At 43.8% G+C, this 14,928-nt stretch overlaps 1 protein-coding gene across 1 annotated transcript; it reads left to right on the top strand.

Annotated features, from left to right (window-relative positions):
- The first annotated feature begins 1,119 nt into the window (after positions 1-1,119).
- On the top strand, positions 1,120-9,601 carry RAD51 (RAD51 recombinase). The gene is made up of 9 exons (XM_010190011.1): positions 1,120-1,206; positions 2,121-2,258; positions 3,367-3,484; positions 4,021-4,112; positions 5,545-5,639; positions 7,098-7,211; positions 8,389-8,518; positions 8,772-8,893; positions 9,184-9,601. Exons 1-9 carry the CDS (start codon positions 1,120-1,122, stop codon positions 9,305-9,307), a joined length of 1,020 nt encoding a protein of 339 aa, XP_010188313.1. The 3' UTR covers positions 9,308-9,601.
- The last annotated feature ends 5,327 nt before the right edge of the window (positions 9,602-14,928 follow it).

Here is a 14,928-nt window from a genome sequence, read left to right as displayed (position 1 = left end):
CGGCGGCTGTGACAAGCGCTACCGGTACCGGTGGGGCCTGCGTCGGGTCCGGCCCCGTCCCGTCGTGGGGTGAGCGGCGTTAAGTTCCTATCCTCGGCTTCCTCTCGCTTTTTCCGTTTCTCTCCGGTGGGAGCGATACCGGCCTGTGCGCTCAAGCGGCTCGGCCTGGCCTCACCGCGGCCTGAGGAACCGGAGAGGACGGAGCGTCCCCCAGGGCCAGCGTGTGAGGGACAATTAACAAAAACAATCAAATTAGATAAGGTGAGAGCGCCCAGTCTAGGAAAGACACAGAAATTGTAAAACGTGGTGCGTTGAGGAGTTGGTAAAGGCAGGGGGAAGCTGTAAGCGTGGTTTGGGGCCTGTGGGGCTCGGCCGCCTGCTCCGGGGTCTTTGGCTCGGGTCTGAGACGCAACCGTCGCTGCCGTGCTTGCCTGTGGCTCTGCTTTGCTCCAGGTGGGTGAGTTGTGTCTGGGCCCTGGGCACAGTCCCCTGAGGAGAGCCATTTCCAAAGGGTTTGTAAATTCCCTTATTTCCTTCTGTTCCCACTGGCTGTTTGTGCTCCCCTAGTTGGTATTCAGGAAGGTGGCACAGGTGCATTGCACGGTCTAGGGAAGCATCTAAAACGTCTTTCACACTTCCACAAGGTAATGGCGTTTTTTTAGTAGTTTGTTGTAGTTAGAGGGTGATCTCTTGGACACAACTAAGCTGGAATGTCCAGTGCTGGTTTCAGGTAATACATCTTCTCATGTGGCTACCTATCCTCTTGCTAAAATGAGATACTCCTAATAGCAAGTTTGTTTTGTTATATTATGCTCCTTAATACTGTGGAGCTCCCTGTTAAGCCTCTTATTATTCATTACCAGGTAACAGAAGAGTTGCTTGGGTTTTTGCTTTTGGTATTTAGCACTACATAGGAAAGCACACAGAATATCTTTCTTGCAGCACTTGCATACCATGAGCTAAGAGATATGGGAGGGGAGAAAGCCATCACGTAATTCTTTGGATGACCTGTTACTAGATTTTGAAACGCTTTTTCGTGTATAATTTTTGAGTGGTGTACATTGCGTTACAGATTTATTTGGTTTTCTCCCAGTGAGGCTGCACAGAATACTCGGTGCAATGGCTATGCAGGTGCAGTTCGAAGCCAATGCGGATACATCAGCAGAGGAAGAGAGCTTTGGGCCGCAGCTCATATCTCGGTTAGAGGTAGGTAAGGAGTTAGCTCCAGAGTAGTTCTTGAGAAATTTGCTAGTCTTTTCCCTTACACACAAGTTGTATGTGAAAATGGTGTTGCTAAACTCTTACTTGTGGATTTTTCTTTAAAAAAAACAACCAAAACAAACAAAAATGCTCAACATCACAGAATCCCAGAACGTTAGGGATTGGAAGGGACCTCCAAAGCTCATCCAGTCCAATCCCCCTGCCGGAGCAGGAACACCCAGATGAGGTTACACAGGAAGGCGTCCAGGCGGGTTTTGAATGTCTGCAGAGAAGGAGACTCCACAACCTCTCTGGGCAGCCTGGGCCAGGGCTCTGTCACCCTCACTGAGAAGAAGTTTCTTCTCAAATGAAGTGGAACCTCCTGTGTTCCAGTTTGTGTCCGTTACCCCTTGTCTTATCATTGTTTGTCACCGAGAAGAGCCTGGCTCCATCCTCGTGACACTCACCCTTTAAATATTTATAACCATGAATGAGGTCTCCCCTCAGTCTCCTCTTCTGCAAACTAAAGAGCCCCAGCTCCCTCAGCCGCTCCTCATAAGGGAGATGCTCCACTCCCTTAATCATCTTAAACATGTTAACAGTTATGTTGTACATTACATTGCTGTGCTGTGTACCCTTTCTTAACATGTACTGATCTATTAAACCAAATAGAGAATGATGCCTTCTACCAGTTCTATGCCATCTATGTAGTTAATAGCTTCTGCAAACATTGCAGTGGTAAAAAGATTTTATTTCTTTATGTTTCTTTGTGTGTAAGTGAATAGGGAGGTAACATTCGGTACGCTTACTTGTAATAACAGTTGAATCCACATCTGCTGAAGCCAACTGAAGGTACTCAGTGGAGGTTAGGTTAAGGTATTGGTGTTTTACTGTGCCTTTATCTGTTTCCTCCCTTTCAGCAATGTGGTATAAATGCAAACGACGTGAAGAAGTTAGAAGAAGCTGGATTTCACACAGTTGAAGCTGTTGCTTATGCACCAAAGAAGGAACTACTAAATATTAAAGGCATCAGCGAAGCCAAAGCTGACAAAATCTTGGTAAGGATGTTATGGAAAAGCTTTAACCCAAGACCTTCAAGAAATTTTATTTCTCCTGGCTTCAAGGGTTCTGGTGATTTCGGAAGGTGTCCATTAATGATATATTGAGAAGGGCAGTAAAGGTGATAAGAGGTATGACCTGACTTTTGATGAGGAAAGACAAAAAACACTTGGACCAGCATCAAGAAATTAAGAGGGAAAGACTGTTAGAAAGACCTTTAAAAATTGTGGAGGATATGGAGGTCATGTCCGAGATGGCTGCCATTTCTGGCTTAGTATTTCTTGTAATAAGAAGGCTTATGATGAGCCTAAAGTAAATGAAGTACTATTTCATACAGGTTATAATTAAGTTATAGAACTCCTTGTCCCAAGATGCAATGGCCATCTGTGGCATAAATTGGTTTAAAAGAGACTAAATGCAATGTTTGTGGACAACTTTCCTACCAAGAAGCTCACTAACTGAACCTGGAGAGAGATTCAGTCCCTTGTTCCCTGAGTTATTACGCTCTTTCCTGAAGCATCCACTGTTGGCCATTGTCAAGGCAGAGGACACTGCGTTATGAGGGACTGGGCTGACCCAGTACAGCTGCTGTTCTGTTATGTCTTAAATAAGCAAGTTAATTGTGTACCTCAGGTATTCACTGGGAGACCTGGTGTTTACTGCTGAGGACTGACAGCGTCCTCTAGGTCAGAATGTGGAGTTTCTGCCAAGCGAGTTCTCATTTATCGCAGTCTGACCTAGCGCAATGTTTAACTCCAATACTTTTCTTTCTTTGCATATTTACTCACTATGAGGAAGACAGCATTTCTAGTAGGCCATATGCCCATCCTAAGTATTTCCAGTATTGCAGGGACAGGGCTGAACTAAAAGGTGAGGGGACAAGCAGGGAAGATTTCCATAAAATATGCAAAATGGATGTTGTAGTTTTTCTTTGAGCAGAATTTCAGTTGTGTTCAGCGGTACCAACTAATATATGATGTATAAAATAAAATACATGCATCAAGTTATATAGCTGCTTCTGCATTTCACAGAATGGAAAATTACAGTGTTAATTACTAGAGGGAGTAAATGAATGGGAGGAGCACTCCTTATTTTGGTTTTCTTTAGGCTGAAGCAGCTAAACTGGTTCCGATGGGTTTCACCACAGCAACAGAATTCCATCAGCGAAGGTCGGAGATCATCCAGATCACGACGGGATCCAAAGAACTTGATAAACTTCTTCAAGGTGATAATTCTGTTTCTCTTTATTGATTAGCCTTCATTATCTGCTTTTTTTTTCTATGTCCATGATCCTTGGACAAAAAACACGTAAGACAAACAAGTTCTAGTTGAACAGAAAAGTTCTGCTCTCCTGTATCACAATTGGTTTGTGGTTTTTCTTTTAAAGCTTCAGAAATAGTTTGTAAGCCTTTTGGTGGTGATGCAATACCCAGAGCTGTTCGTTTTCGATGTTTCTAGTTTATGTAGTCTATGACCTATTTCAAGAAAACAAAACCAGGTATCATCATCTCCTCATTCCTACTTGTAATAAAAAAAATTAAAACAAGTCATTTCAGCTTTTCAGCATCTTCAGAAATACATTTACCTAAACCTCTTATCTGCAGCATGAACAAACCTCAGTATTAAAGCCAGTTTTCCAATTGGAGTTTAGAAACTTTTACCCAAAGTAAGTGTTTAACTGACCCTCTGTAAATGTAGTCCTTTATACATATGATCTTTGAAGTATGTGACCTTTTGTTGTTGGTATTATTTGTCCTTCAGGAGGTATAGAAACAGGATCCATAACAGAGTTATTTGGGGAGTTTCGAACTGGAAAAACACAGTTGTGTCATACCCTGGCAGTGACCTGTCAAGTGAGTAGTCCACTTAACTAAAATCAAGTATTCAGACAACACAGCCTTTGGATCTTTGTTAATTTGTGCACTTTTCTCAACCACTACAAATGTGATGCATGTAAACAGCTGAAAAGAACATGAGGATTTGCAGCACCCTTGGGTCCCAGCATCTTTTATTTTGTGCATAATCTGCTTACCAGGATTACTGCAGCAATCAAATATTTTTGCCTGTATTTGACAGGTTCTGTAGTTGGGCTTTTTTTTATTCTTTTCAGTATTCTGACAACAAAATGTAACACATTAACCTTGTAGCATAATTCTAGGTCTGAAATGCAGAGAAGCGTTTGGTCTCTCTTCAGGTGGTCTAGGCTGCAGAGAACCTAGCTGCTGAAAAGAGAGAAGAAACTCTGTTTGGCTGAATGAGTTTCTTTGATTAGCTACTTATTTTTCCCCGAAGCTTACTTCACTTTATTTTTGTAAAAGACTTCAACTAGCTCCTGTTATCAGACAGTGGAGCAGTTTGAAGTAACCTTTTTTTTAAAAAAAAATCTTAGTTTAAACAAATAATAGTGCTTGTTACTCTCTAGAGGTTGCTGTTTCATAAAATATTAGGGGCTTTAGGCTTAATTGGGGGTGGTTGTAGGGCAGAGAGGTTCTCCTCCCCCTCTACTCTGCCCTGGTGAGACCACATCTGGAATATTGTGTCCAGTTCTGGGCCCCTCAGGTCAAGAAGGACAGGAACTGCTGGAGAGAGTCCAGTGTAGGGCTACAAAGATGATGGAGGGAGTGGAGCATCTCCCTTCTGAGGAGCGGCTGAGGGAGCTGGGGCTCTTTAGTTTGCAGAAGAGGAGACTGAGGGGAGACCTCATTCATGGTTATAAATATTTAAAGGGTGAGTGTCACGAGGATGGAGCCAGGCTCTTCTCGGTGACAAACAATGATAGGACAAGGGGTAATGGACACAAACTGGAACACAGGAGGTTCCACTGAAATTGGAGAAGAAACTTCTTCTCAGTGAGGGTGACAGAGCCCTGGCCCAGGCTGCCCAGAGAGGTTGTGGAGTCTCCTTCTCTGCAGACATTCAAAACCCGCCTGGACGCCTTCCTGTGTAACCTCATCTGGGTGTTCCTGCTCCGGCAGGGGGATTGGACTGGATGAGCTTTGGAGGTCCCTTCCAATCCCTGACGTTCTGGGATTCTGTGATTAATTTGATCATTTAGTTCACACCCTTACGCATCTGAACTCAACCAGCACCAAGTTAAGCACCTGTCCTCTTAGGCAGGTGTATCAGAGATTGAAAACAGGAATGCTTCCTTTCACTTTTCCCAGATGAATGAGATATTAGTCACGATGTCTTGATAAGTTATTTATATCAGTTGAGGGCATAAGGCAACGACTGGATTGTTTGTCAATATTTTATTTCATGTTCATTCATTTGCTTCTCCTTTAGCTTCCCATCGACCGAGGTGGTGGTGAAGGAAAAGCTATGTATATCGACACGGAAGGGACCTTCCGTCCAGAACGTCTTCTTGCTGTGGCTGAAAGGTCTGTATTTAGGGCTAGAAGTAAGCTGGCATTAGTTGAAGAAAGGAATACATTTACTGGTGGAGCAACTTAGTTCCTTAATAAGGATCACCCTGTAAATCAGCCTGGCTCCTTAAATTCATAGGACTGTTGCAGTAAGAACTGTCCCTAAAAAACCCGAACATGCCTACATGCATTTAGACCACCTCATTAGCTCTGTTTTATAAACAAAGTTTCTAGTTTCACGTGGATGTGACAGCAGCTAACATCATTGTCCCCTGGAATATGATGTCTTCACTTCTGACTAGAGTCTGTTTCAAATTCAGTTTTACCATAAGGGAAATACATTCAGGGATTTTTCTTAAATTCTGCCAATAGCATTACCTTGAAACAAAGATTATTTTGTAAAAAGGCTATCAAAACAGCAGCTGGAAATATTTTTTTGTTTAGGAAATATGAGAGCATCCACTGACCAGTTCAAAAGCTGTTTTCTCATTTTCTGCCTCTACCTCAGAATGTTCTGATTAGTTTTTTTTATAGCAGTGGGAAAGTAAAGCTTAATTACCCAAATAAACATTCTGCTGTCTATGCAGAGATTCTGGTTAGATTTAAAAGCCTGATTGCTCAGACCTGGGATGAATCTAGAGGCACTGTTTGAGCATACAGGAATGGGATTGGAAAAATCAAAGCCTGTCTGGAGGTGAATGTGGTGAGGTATGTGAAAGGTAGCAAGAACAGGTTTGAGTGTCCAGTGTGGCCGAACATGAGAACAGGTTGCCCAGAGAGGCTGTGGGGACTCCGTCCTTGAAGATGTTCAAAACCCAACTGGACGCAGTCCTGAGCAACCTGCTGCAGCTGATCCTGCTTTGAGCCAGGAGAGGAATTGGACTGGGTGTTTCAGAGAGATCCCTTCCAACTTCAGAAGTCTGTAATTCTCTGAAGTGAAAGATGAGAGCAGATTATGTAGGTTGTCTGTCATTGGAAAAAATACTACTACATTTCAGGTCCAAGGAGGATGATCATCTGGTTCTCCAAATTCTAAGGGGTCTCTCAAAGTGCTATACAACTACTTTAAATGTTAAATGTTGTAACTCTCTTTTTTATTACTATTTTTGTAGTACAGCACTGACACGTATTTCACGGGGAGGGCTGTTTATGACTTTTTTATTAGCAATATCCTGCTTTCAGACTATTCTGTTCCAGAATGGTAGCTTTCCTTGCCTGTGGTTTTACTGTGAGGAAAATGTCTGGTGTTCTACTTTATCATTGTTCCTTGGCAAGAAAATGTTCTTGAAAAAGGGTTTCAAATCATTCTGCTCTCTTTTCATCACCAAGTTGTGTTGCGCTTTTTGCTGCCTGTTTTTATCTCTGTCTCCCAGGAATGTGAATTTTTTTTTCTAGTCCTTAGGTAAACCTGCTAGATGACTCCTATTGATGTGACTTAAATTTATTTGGTGGTTTTTTTACTGATTTCTGCAGGTATGGCTTGTCCGGCAGTGATGTCCTAGATAATGTGGCGTATGCTAGAGGTTTTAACACAGATCATCAGACTCAGCTCCTGTATCAGGCATCTGCCATGATGGCTGAATCACGGTAATAAGACTGATTTAGATGCAGTAATTTTATTACATAATTTATAACATAATCATGAAGCTACCTGTAGATAACAAGTGTGAGAGGGGTACAGATCACGTAATTGTGAAATGGCAAAGTAGTTATTAACTTTTTTGAAATATACTTGCTTTCTTCAGTTTGTTATTCTCAAAGTGGATCGTGCTTTGGCATATCCAGGTAAGAAGAGGAGACTGAGGGGAGACCTCATTCATGGTTATAAATATTTAAAGGGTGAGTGTCACGAGGATGGAGCCAGGCTCTTCTTGGTGACAAACAATGATAGGACAAGGGGTAATGGGCACAAGCTGGAACACAGGAGGTTCCACTTCAATTGGAGAAGAAACTTCTTCTCAGTGAGGGTGACAGAGCCCTGGCCCAGGCTGCCCAGAGAGGTTGTGGAGTCTCCTTCTCTGCAGACATTCAAAACCCGCCTGGACGCCTTCCTGTGTAACCTCATCTGGGTGTTCCTGCTCTGGCAGGGGGATTGGACTGGATGAGCTTTTGAGGTCCCTTCCAATCCCTAACGGTCTGGGATTCTGTGATTCTGTAAGAAGCTTGGTGTATCGGCAGTCAGTTGTCAGTTGACATCTCGTGCTGAAGATGTGGATGACAGTGACTGACTTGGACTGTGACAGCTGATATGACAACTGATGTTACGTTACAAAGAACAAGTGCCAGCCTGAGGAACAATTTTAAAGATTGGTTTATTACTGCTTTCAGAAATAGTGTTGGTTTAGAGCATGCCAAGCAGTGAAGAAACGTGTGCAGACAGCTTTAGTTTGAAACTAAGATTTACAGGCCCCTTCGGAGGGAAGGAGGTGGTGGTATGAGGGGTACAGGAACCTGTCTGCTGAATAGCTGTAGTGTCAAAACATTACATTCTGGGCTAGTTTATACGAGTACATTAAATCAAAGTTTTTAATCATGCAGCAACTTCCTTTGTGTTTACAGGGCTATATTGTATAGTTAGTAACCAGAACACGACAGATCAAGTCAGTGTTGTTAAAAATAGTAATTCTGCTAACTAACAGGTTGAGAGGCACTTGTGTCCACATCTCTATGCAGCCTTACAACTTGCTGGGCACTGTCACGCTCCAGCAGAGGCATTACTCGTTCCTGGAAATGTTTATGAGAGTCTTGTACTTACCTTCTCCAGATATGCGCTGCTGATAGTGGACAGTGCCACAGCCCTTTATCGGACAGATTATTCGGGACGAGGTGAGCTGTCAGCCAGGCAGATGCATCTGGCCAGATTCCTGCGTATGCTTCTTCGACTGGCAGATGAGGTAAACGATGAACTTCGCTTTATTCTCTAAAGAACCGGTGCTCAGTTTTCTTTCTCTTGTAAAGCTTAGCAATTTTGTACAAATGGCTTTCTGCCTGCTCAGTGTCTGCTTCTGTTTCGTTGTGAGAGGCATGATAGGATGGTCATGGGCAGCAGAAGTGCGTGTGTGGTTTTGGTTGGGTTTGTTCTTTTCTTCTCCTTTGTTCAGATTGTGAAAAATGAATGCGTTTTGATTTGCGCTTTTCCCCTTCCAGTTTGGTGTGGCAGTTGTGATCACTAACCAGGTGGTAGCACAAGTAGATGGAGCAGCCATGTTTGCTGCAGATCCCAAAAAACCTATTGGAGGAAATATCATAGCACATGCTTCAACCACGAGGTGAGAGAACAGATTAGCATCTTCTATTTGCCTTATTTTGGAAGGTTTAATGAAACAAGCTAAGTGCCTTTAAAAATCTGAGTTTCTACATAGCTTATCAGTGGCAAGTCCAGCCTGCTTCTCGATAAATGAGTGCTACTCTGAGCCCTCACTAATCTGCAGAAAAATTAACACTGCATTTTCAGAAGTTCTTACAGCTCTGCAGTGTGCTAACACAATGTTTTAATGATTATGATTTACTGAAAGCAGGCTAAACATCCTTACCTGTGTTGTTTCCTTCTCCCTTTTAGACTGTATTTGCGAAAAGGCCGAGGTGAAACCAGAATATGTAAAATTTATGACTCTCCTTGCCTTCCTGAGGCTGAAGCAATGTTTGCTATTAACGCCGACGGAGTGGGCGACGCTAAAGACTGAAGGCACTGTTTCCTTTGCTGTGTAACCCAAGACTTGGTGTCTGTAAAAGGCTCCTTTCTTTGTGGCACCTTACAGATGCTTTCCCAAAGCAGCTGCTGTTCAAATGCTGGCAGAGGAATCTGATGTATCTCAGCACAGAAGTCCATGAGGTGTCACTGTCAAACACATCTGGAGTTCTTGCTTGAAAGAGATCTACCCTCTTTAGACACAGGTTAGCTTAACTTGGTTACTTGGACATTTTCAGAGGACCACAGCCTTTGTATTTTCCCCATGGCTGTTGCTCCAGCTGGATTCTGCCAGTGGACATAGCACGGTAAAATCTAAGAGTACGTGGCCATAGTTCATAACTCGGTGAATTTGAAGTAGCATTGATGGGTTTGTCAAATAAGAAAAGTGCTGACTTAAATACTTAATTGCTTTAATACTTTATTGCTTTAATTATAAAATAAAGCAGAATGGTATTCTACAAGAAGAATCTGAGGATGTTGCTGGGATTGATGATAATCACAATCCATATTCTCTACACTTGTTTTGGAAGCTGCAACGTGCTGAGTTGTGGGAACTGTTCATTTACACTTCAGTTACTTTTTTTTTTTGTATTTCATTAACTCTCTGTGGAAATCTGCTTTTAATAAAAAGGACCATGAAAATCTTGCTGAACCTACAGGTTTCTGGGATTCAGCCAGATGTTAATTCAGACCGAGGCATTTTTTTTATCTGCAGGTAGGAAGAGGGTGCATAATCTTCAATGAATCTCAGTTTGGATCTTTTTTCTCCTAATGCTAACAAAATGCATCATCTCCTCCTTGATTTGAGATGAGCAGTGCAAGTGTGCTCTGAATGCCCTGTAGGTGTCTTGTAAGACCTCTTGAGGTTTAAAAGGTTATTTCATATTATGTGATATTTTTATATAAGCTATGCTATTGTGAACTACTCTAAACTTGATTAAAGAGAATTATAATCATAGTGGTGGATGGCAGCAAAAAATATTTCCCTTGTTCTTTTTCTCTGGCACAATTTTTCTAGGAAGAATAATGAAGAATACATGCAGCGGGATCCTGCTGTCTCTGACAGGCTAGCAGGGATAAGCTGCATTTATTCAGGAGCATAAATGCTTGTGCTATATTAGCCCCTTAATCTCATGAGATGGGAAGTTGCTGCCTCCTGTATAGCTCAGTGCCTTCGTTCTTAAATTCTGCATGGCCGCAGAGTGTGTGCTGCTGCTGGGCAGAAAACGGGCACGAAAGGCCACTGCTGTCACCATTGACTGGAGAAATGGAGCAAACAAATATGGTGAGGGGGTGCGGGACTCACTGGGCAAAGGGACTGTAAAAAGGAGCACTGATTTTTGGGGTAAGGGAACAGGGTGAGAAATGGCTCCCATGGAGAGCTACGGAAGGGCAGCTGAGACTATAGAGCTCGTACCCAGGAAGATCCTGATCTGGCGTGTGCCCCTTTACAATGTTTTATTTAATGTAGCTGTGTGCAATGCATTTCCTGTTGCCCCTAATGCAGAACTTTAAGATGTTATTTCAAGTTGCAGATGAGGTTTAAATGATCTGAATATGAACTTTTAATGTGCTTCAAAATTCCCTGAGGACCCAGAAGTTAAAAGAAGTTCTCTCCAGCTTACGGGGTTGGCACACAGTGAGTACTGAACCCTGCCGGGCAGTGCAGTCATCTCCCATCTGGAGAATAACCCTGGGGCTTAACCGAGTTGCACTGCAGACCATTTCTCTTAAGTTTTTCCAAATATAATCAGGTATTGAATAGTAAGGCTTGAAAGTAGCCAGCCTGCAGCTCTGGTGTGATTTCCAACAGTCAGCTGTGCTGGAGGGGAGTTGTTTTGTCTTTTAAACCTCACTTTGTGCACAGGTATGTGTCATGTGGTGTCAGTTAGGCTTAAGTGACAGTGTAAGGGACAGTGAAACCGTTTTATTGCGTTTTGGCTACACTGAAATTCAAAATGTCATGGTTGGTTGTCGCTGTGTTGCTTCTCTTCTGTGTCCTTCATGGAGTGGGAGTTTTGCCACGCCTGTATCATCGTTCTCTGCTGTTTGTATCTCTGAATTATACAGCATTAACATACAATCAAGTAGAACCTTTTTTTTTTTCTGCTTTTCAAAGTCAGGACTTTGAACAACTACAGCCACATCTGAAGTCCTCTTTGCTCATGTAACGCTCAGCGTGGAAACGGATTTTTCTAACAGCCTGCAGCACTTCTCTCAGCCGGCTGGAAACTTGAACTTTGATAGAGCAAGGGTGAAGAAGCTGGGGAATATTTGTTCCTCTTCTCAAAGCTTTTAAGCAGCTTAGGCTCTGAACATGGGGGATTTTGCGAGCTTTGTTTTGTTTCTTTTAAACTCATGAACCGTTTTTTGAAAGGTCTTTCTCAAGTTTTCTTACGATGTCCCTGCGGCAGCTGCACAGGCAAGTATTTCCACAGAGGGTCTGTGTTGCTTGTGGCATGGTGCTATGACACCCTAATGAAATAAGCTTATTGTCAACATTGCCTTAACCTCGAGGAGGCAGAGTTAGTATGCCTTTAGCTAACATTTTTCCCTATCTTGCTGAAGTACTTTTATTGATGTTTCCCCGAAATGTTCCTCTCAAGGCAGTGGAATACTGTGGGAAATCACACTCTCTTTCAATTTCTGAAGTGTTTTTGTGTTTGCATGATTATCTGGCTCACGTTCATCCAGCCAGTCTTTGCTGTGCTTTAACCTGCGTCTAGAGGTGAAGAGGAAATTACAACGAATTGAAATGCGTACAGAAATGTGTGCTACTCTGAGCTCACAGAATCGCTCGGTTGGAAAAGACCTCTGAGATCATCACGTCCAACCGTTCCTGTCTACCCCCTAAACCATATCCTTAAGTACCTCGTCTACCCGCTCTTTAAACACATCCAGGGATGGTGACTCCACCACCTCCCTGGGCAGCCTGTGCCAGCTTCTGACGACCCTCTCAGGAAAGAACTTCCTCCTTATCTCTAACCTGAACCTCCCTTGGCACAGCTTGGTGCCGTTTCCCCTTGTTCTATCCCCCATCACCTGGGAGAAGAGACCAGCACCCACCTCTCTCCAAGCTCCCTTGAGGCAGTTGTAGGTGGTGATGAGGTCTCCCCTCAGCCTTCTCTTCTCCAGGCTAAACAAGCCCAGTTCCCTCAGCCGCTCCTCATCAGGCTTGTTCTCCAGAGCCCTCCCCATCCTTGTGGCTCTTCTCTGAACACGCTGACACTCAGAACTCCTTACACTTACTACAGTTTGATGGAGAGCGGTTTGGTTAGGACGACACAGGTAGAGGCTGCTGTGTTTTGTTTCTATATTTCCCTTGTGAGTTGCAGTTGTTTCCCAAGAGCTGTCAGCCGTGCTGCTGGGATCACCCACTGCTCCATCAGCACCAATGAGTTCCCAGTCACAAACTGCGCCTGGTTTGCATTTCCAGAAGAGCTGGCAATGCAGTTGGCTACACACCTTGCACTTTGTACACGAATTAGAAACCCCTTGTAACACAGGGGCACAGAAACCACAAGGAGCGAGGCGAGGCAGGCAGTTGGACAGACATGAGCGTAGTGTTGTGTTGAGAAATATCCCCATGTTTCTTTACAAGAGAACAGCCACATCTCCTCACTGGCCTGGCTCTGTGTTGTGTGTGGTCAGTGCAGTTTTCCCAACTACCCAGCTTTAGACACAAATGCTAATTTTTTCCAGATGCAGCCCTGATGTTGCGAGTGTGAAGAGCTGCTCAGTGGCTCCAGTTTCCCTTCCTGCCATCTCTGCAAATACCCAAACCCACTGTGTGAGAGCAGTGCTTCCCTGGGTTGTGTATTTAATTATGGGCAGGAATCGTTGTTAAAGGTCCAAACCCAGACCAAAAAGCAGTTTGCTCTATGTATGGTTCATGTTACCTCAGTTCAACATTCCCGGTGCCTCAGTTTCCCTGCTGAGGTTGCTACATCAGCCTTACATGGTGACCTGGTAACCCATGGTTCTCTAGCAGGGGAGGAGAAAAATAACCAAAAGTAGAAGTGCCTGAAGTCTAAAGTAACACTTTATTTTCTCTGCATAACTTGAGTTAATTACACAAACCCGTGGCCCATGGTGTGTGTGAGCCTTGGCCATGGTGGTTCTCATGGGACCAGCGTGTGTTTCTGCTGTTGAAATGCAGCTTTAATGCTTCACCCCCACTGTTGGTGGTGAAAAGAACTGAAGGGGCAAATCGTTGACTTCTGCTGCGACTGCAATGACCACATAGGATCTACTCTGCCCTCTCTGGTGGTTTCAGCCTTTATTTTTTGGGAGGAGCTTTAAAATAATTGGTTTCTCTGTGTTACATGGTTCTTTGCTCTGTCACTGAGATGGGCTGTGGTCTATTCCAGGAAAAGCAGGAAATACCTGTGACCCAGCTATGATCTGGGGCTTTAAACAAACCTGGGAGCACTCAACATCCGTTTGTCCAGAAAGGCCAAAGCTTTGATCACCAGTCTGAAAACAAAGGGAATGTTTTTATTTTCCCTGTGCAAGTTGGTGTTTTGGGAAGCTGAAAGGTGGCTGAGTGTTAAATGGATTTTGGGGAGGAGCGAGGGGGAGAAATGGGCGGTAAGGTATTGTCGTACCTTTTCAGAAGACAAACCTCAAGCCTTCAAATCACACTTAAAATAACTTCCTTTTTTTTATTAACCTGCTTCTTAAATTTAACCTGAGGAGTTTGTGTGTAAGGTAGCATCAGTGTACTTGTTTCTTTGTCCATGTTTTCTATAAATTGCAATCCTTAGTCCTTCACATATTTAAAAAACATCTAAATCTCCTGGCGAAAAGTACAATTGTGCACAAATCCCCACCAGCCCCTGCCCAGGGAAAGACTTTGCTGCAGTGAAACCCCTGGACTGGGCCTTGCTGTTGGGGTTAGTGACCTCCAGCACTGCTCTGGCTGGAGCCCATCACACTCAGCCCAGAGCTGCAGGCTCAGGTTCCGAGTTACGACGTGGCCAGAAAAGTGAAATTAATATTCTTAGCACTCAGTCAAACCAGGCTGGGGACAGAGAGCACAACAAAAGGCAACTTGATGTGTGCTTTGCTCCGATGAAGAGATTTACGTGGTTGTGTGAAATAGAGGGCATTTCTGTGCAGCCGTGGTACGGCGCAGAGAAGTGGGGTGGCACCTGAGAGGTGCAGAAGAGGGTCCTGGGGACCAGGAGATGGTCACCCCCCTTTATAATATATATATGGGGTGACAAATCCACTCCGGAGCAGTTTAGAAGCAGAGCAGATAAGCTGTAAACCAATCAAGGAGAGGAAATGAGACGTTACGACAGGTCTATTTCTCCAAATGTGTTTTTAATGTAAAGAAGAAACCCTCTCCCATCTGACGCTGTGGGGTTTTAGGCATTTAACTCATCTGCGTTTGCTTTTCTGGTCAGGGTTGGTAGGTGGCCGTGTTTGTGAAAACTGTGTCTATGAAAATAGCGACGCCTTCACTTGCAGGCAGGGCACTGCGGGAAGGACCAAGAGGGACTGGGTCCCCTTCAGCATCCCCTGCACTTGGGGATGACACCAAGAACTCCACCACTGAGTTGTGAGATGAAGCAGCGTGATCGCTGACAAAGCCCTTTCCCAGGACTT

Source organism: Mesitornis unicolor, unplaced genomic scaffold (assembly GCF_000695765.1).
Source record: "Mesitornis unicolor isolate BGI_N332 unplaced genomic scaffold, ASM69576v1 scaffold14858, whole genome shotgun sequence".
Lineage (NCBI taxonomy): Eukaryota > Metazoa > Chordata > Aves > Mesitornithiformes > Mesitornithidae > Mesitornis > Mesitornis unicolor.
Note: the sequence above shows the minus strand (reverse complement) of the source record. Positions and strands in the feature narration are given on the sequence as shown.